General features: G+C 27.4%; 1 protein-coding gene across 1 annotated transcript; it reads left to right on the top strand.

Moving 5' to 3' along the window:
- Positions 1-320: 320 nt before the first annotated feature.
- On the top strand, positions 321-1,181 carry LOC120082091 (MLP-like protein 328). The gene is made up of 2 exons (XM_039037313.2): positions 321-574; positions 704-1,181. Exons 1-2 carry the CDS (start codon positions 382-384, stop codon positions 964-966), a joined length of 456 nt encoding a protein of 151 aa, XP_038893241.1. The 5' UTR covers positions 321-381; the 3' UTR covers positions 967-1,181.
- Positions 1,182-4,437: the final 3,256 nt, after the last annotated feature.

The raw sequence follows: 4,437 nt of genomic DNA, 5'->3' as shown, positions 1-4,437 counted from the left end.
TATATAAAATTATCGTTGTTAACTTATTTTGTTTGTTTCCCTTCTCAAAAAAGAAAGTTGGACAAAAATGGTTACAATTTTCCAACCTTCTCTAAATATCATCAAGCGAATATTTGTCGATAATTCTAAAATTTTCGAAATCCCTATCCACTGTTTATTATATTTAAAATTATTTCAAAACACATTTTTAATTACTCGAAAATAATTTTGAAGAATGACTAAATGCAAAGTTTATAATCATTTTAAAAATAAGAAACATATATATTTATATAATAATAAAATAATTCATCACTAAGGTGTATAAAAAGGATAAGGCATTGGGGATAGTTGTGTGTGAGTGTTTCCAGTAAAGCAATCTCTAATAAAGTTTTATTTGAAACCATGTCTCTTGTTGGGAAGTTTGTGAGTGAATTAGAAATAAATGCACCTGCTCACAAATATTATGAAGTCTTCAAAGACAAAGTTTCTCACATTCCCAATATTTCCCCAACCATCTTCCAAAATGTTGAAGTTCATGAAGGTGATTGGGACAGCCATGGCCATGGCTCCATCAAAGTTTGGAATTACACCCTCGGTACGTATAAACGACCATCTCGACTATGATCACGACCACGACCATGTCGATGGTCGTGTCATTTAATGCATAATTCATTTCTCTTATATAAGATATTGATCTATTTGATGTTGTATCTAATTTGTTAAGATGGAAAAGCTGAGGTATTCAAAGAACGGGTGGAATTCGATGATGAAAATTATGCAGTAACGTTGATTGGATTAGAAGGAGATGTGTTCGAGCATTACAAAACTTTCCAAGGAACCTATAAAGTTGTGCCAAAAGGTCCTGAGCATAGTTTGGCAATTTTAACCTTGCAATTTGAGAAACTTAACGATGGTTCTCCTTATCCGTACAAGTATCTCGATCTGATGAATACCATCACCAAAGACATCGAAACTCACCTTAAATAAATGCCTTTTATGTTGTGATTCGAGCTTTCATCTCTCTATTTTGTGTTTGGAATTTGTACTTCTGTTTAAGCTTGATTTGTGTATCTTTTATCACTTATTAATAATTGTTCTTCTATTGCTTATAAAGCAAATCATGGTTATTTTATATAAAATTGATGAAGCTCGAATATAAAAGGTTTTATTTAAATAATATATAATGATAGTGATTTCTTTCATAGTCTTTGAATACTTTCTCCATAAGAAAAAACAACGTGCATGTGGAAACAATTTGGATCTTAAGCACTCTAAATTTCATTAATTTTAAAGATAAAATATGCATGTAAATAACTTTGAAATTAGGTTTGAGTTACCACCTTTGTAGCTCCATTTAGGTGGAACCTAAGTGTGATTTCATTAATCTCATGAAATTAAGGTGTCTTGATTTATCTCAAATCCCAGAATTAATCTCATGTTTATCTACCAATGTATCTACACCTTTAGGGATCAGGATTAATATGTCTTAAGAGGGTGTCTCACATTTAGGTAGAACCTAAGTGTCGTTTCAAGAAGGTTAGCTTTTCGTGTGTCACTGTTATAGCCTTGTTTTTACATATAAGTACAACGTTGTATTGCTTTATTTTACATTAGTAGATTTATCTTTTTTGGGTACACTGCCACTCAATTGTAGATGGTAATTCATCGATCTGGGTTATGGATTTCTATGTTACATATGTAATTTTGCTCTCTTCCTCCATTTATGTTGTTCTACAAAGTTTTACATCATTGATCTTTAATTCCTGATTATGTGCTACTTTACCAGATGTGAAAATTGAATCTATTTTCTAACAATTTCTCTCTCTCCTCTTCTCCATGCCCTTCCCATCTATCTTGATTTCCCAAGTTTCTCTTTACTTTTTCTTTCTTTCCTCTGTCACACCAATGGATCCCTAAATCTAGGGCTTCTTGCTTAGAGGCAAGTCTTTAATAATCCACAAAACTCTAGCCTCTTTTTTTAAAGTAATTTTGGGAGGAATAAAATCACTTTTACCGTTATCAAAATCACTTTCGTTTCAAATATTAAGGTGTATTCAAAATACATTTTTAAATGTTTAATTTAAAAAATAAGATATTTTAGAAAAAATTGAAATGTTTGGTAACTGCTCAAAATAATTTTTAAAATATATTTTCAAAAATTTTGATAAAAAATGTTTAAATAAAAATGAATTTTAAAATTTTTTAAAAACTATTTTTTTCTTATGTCAATGTATCGACCCTTAATGTTTGGCAAGTGGTAAAATTGATTTAAGATTTTCTTAATTGATTTTTTTTAATTAATTTTTTAAAATCGAGGTGATTATTGGTGGGGTGGTTAATCAGAATCATCCCAATAATTTGTCCTTATTCCATTCATTTGTTGAATGAAATAATTTATCTTTATATTTAAGAATAATATTTGTTTCCCTTTTAACTAAATAATTTCTCAAATTATAAATATATTTTTCAATAATTTAGGTTTGGTTGATAATGATTTCGTTTCTTATTTAATTTGAATATTAAATCCATTTCATCACATTTTTTTATAAAGATTTGCATCTTACTTAAGTTTGATTGAATTCTTAACCAAATTCTAAATTCCAAATATAACCTTTTGAAAGCTACTTTTTTTAGTTATCAAAATTTAGTTTAGTTTTTTAAACTATCGATAAAAAGTAGATAACAAAGATAGAAATAATATTCATAGGCTTAATTTTAAAAAACAAAAACAAAAACAAAATGATCATCAAACGAGGTTTAATGATTCTAAAATACAATACATGTTAACATGAATGTAAATTAACTTTTAAAATATACGATAATCAAAACTTTAATATTATTGATTTAAAAATGAAATTTACAAAATAAATTATACCTAAATGTCATTTTCTAAAATCACTCTGACTGAATCTACTTTTCACTATTTTTGCATTCAATCGTCTCTTATTTGTCTCTCTTACCCCGTGCTCTCTACGACTTATTTGTTTGTTTATCTTTTAATATTTGACCTTATTTTTTTTGTGTGGTTGAGATATTTTTGGAAGCACTGTTTTGTTTTGGAGATCTTCATGCCCATATTTGGAGTTGTGTATTGTATGTGGTGGATTTAACCTTCCAAATATGTAAAGGATCATGAGAAAATTTGGAATAAGTAATTGAATAATGTTCTTTTGTCTACATCAATTCATGTGCCATATTGACTTTGGAGGATAATTGAAAGGAATGAGGAGAGAGAGAAGAGGGGAGAGAAAATGGGTTATTAGAGAGAGAAGAATGGAGAGGAGAGAAGAAACGTGAATAGGTGAATTTAATTAAAAATTGTTTTCAAATATAGAAAAATGAACCAAAATATTTATAAAATATAGCAAAATTTTAGAACTATCAATGATAGACGTTGATATACACTAATAAACTTTTATCTACTCTTATCAATGACATTAATAGATACTCATAAAAGTCTATCAGTGTCTATTAGCATCTATCATTATAGTTCTAAAATTTTGTTTGATCTTGTAAATAGTTTCAATAGTTTTACCATTCGAAATAATTTTCCTTCGTGAAACTTTTATGGTTTGATTTTTAAATTTATCATAAATCGATTGTTTAATTTTTGTAGTGAAAAATTTATGGGTGCATTTAATTCAGAAATGGGTTTTGCAATTTGCTCAAGAAAAAATATATGAGTTTTGCCTTCGTTCTAATCCGATAAATAGTGTCAAACAAACTTGCTCTAGAAAACACTCATTTTGCATTTAAATTGACGAATTTACGGTGAATAAAATGAGAATTACTCTCATTTATTTTAAAAATTTTAGACAAATCTAGAGAATTTTAATTGTTATAAATGATGGAGGATTCGACTTGAAGAAAATACAACACCCAAAAATAGAGATGAAATCCTAACTAATCCAAAAGTTTATTATATCAATATTTCTACTTTAATATTAATTTCCATTTGAAATCCACCCACAAAAAAAAATAAATAAAATAAAATAAAAAAATCAAACTTTAAGTAAGGGCAAAAGTGTAATTTCACACACTGATTCAGCACCTTGCAAGTTGCAATAAAATGAATAATTATTGGACTAACAGTTTTTGTGTTAATATTGATTTGTTCTACATTCAAATCTCAGATTCTTATGTCATCTATAACTATTTGTAGTTAATATTAAACTAATTGTGTCAATATAAAATTTTAATTCAACTAAAGTAATAAATATTGTTTTTTGATACAATAAAATGGAAATTCTAACAGACATTATGATCGCTACGACATTCGTATATTAATTGAAATAGGATTATTTTGATAATTTAACAATATTATTGATCTATAAACGATCATAAGAATTGTCAAGTTTAATGGAAAATAAAGCTCGTTCAATAACTTATAGAGTTGAGAGAATAAAACTTATATTACGATTAATGAGCTATATTTTAATCAAATTTACGTATGGGTAG

Source organism: Benincasa hispida, chromosome 7 (assembly GCF_027475165.1).
Source record: "Benincasa hispida cultivar pf3 chromosome 7, pf3_genome.v1.1, whole genome shotgun sequence".
NCBI classification, from domain to species: domain Eukaryota; kingdom Viridiplantae; phylum Streptophyta; class Magnoliopsida; order Cucurbitales; family Cucurbitaceae; genus Benincasa; species Benincasa hispida.
The sequence above is the reverse complement of the archived record's forward strand: the minus strand, read 5'-3'. Positions and strand labels throughout refer to the sequence as shown.

Bases quoted from the DNA above. Each gene is read 5' to 3' on its own strand.
- LOC120082091 (XM_039037313.2), top strand. From the start codon at position 382: ATGTCTCTTGTTGGGAAGTTTGTGAGTGAATTAGAAATAAATGCACCT. The intron at 575-703 runs GTACGTATAAAC...TAATTTGTTAAG, and splicing joins AGTTTGGAATTACACCCTCG to ATGGAAAAGCTGAGGTATTC.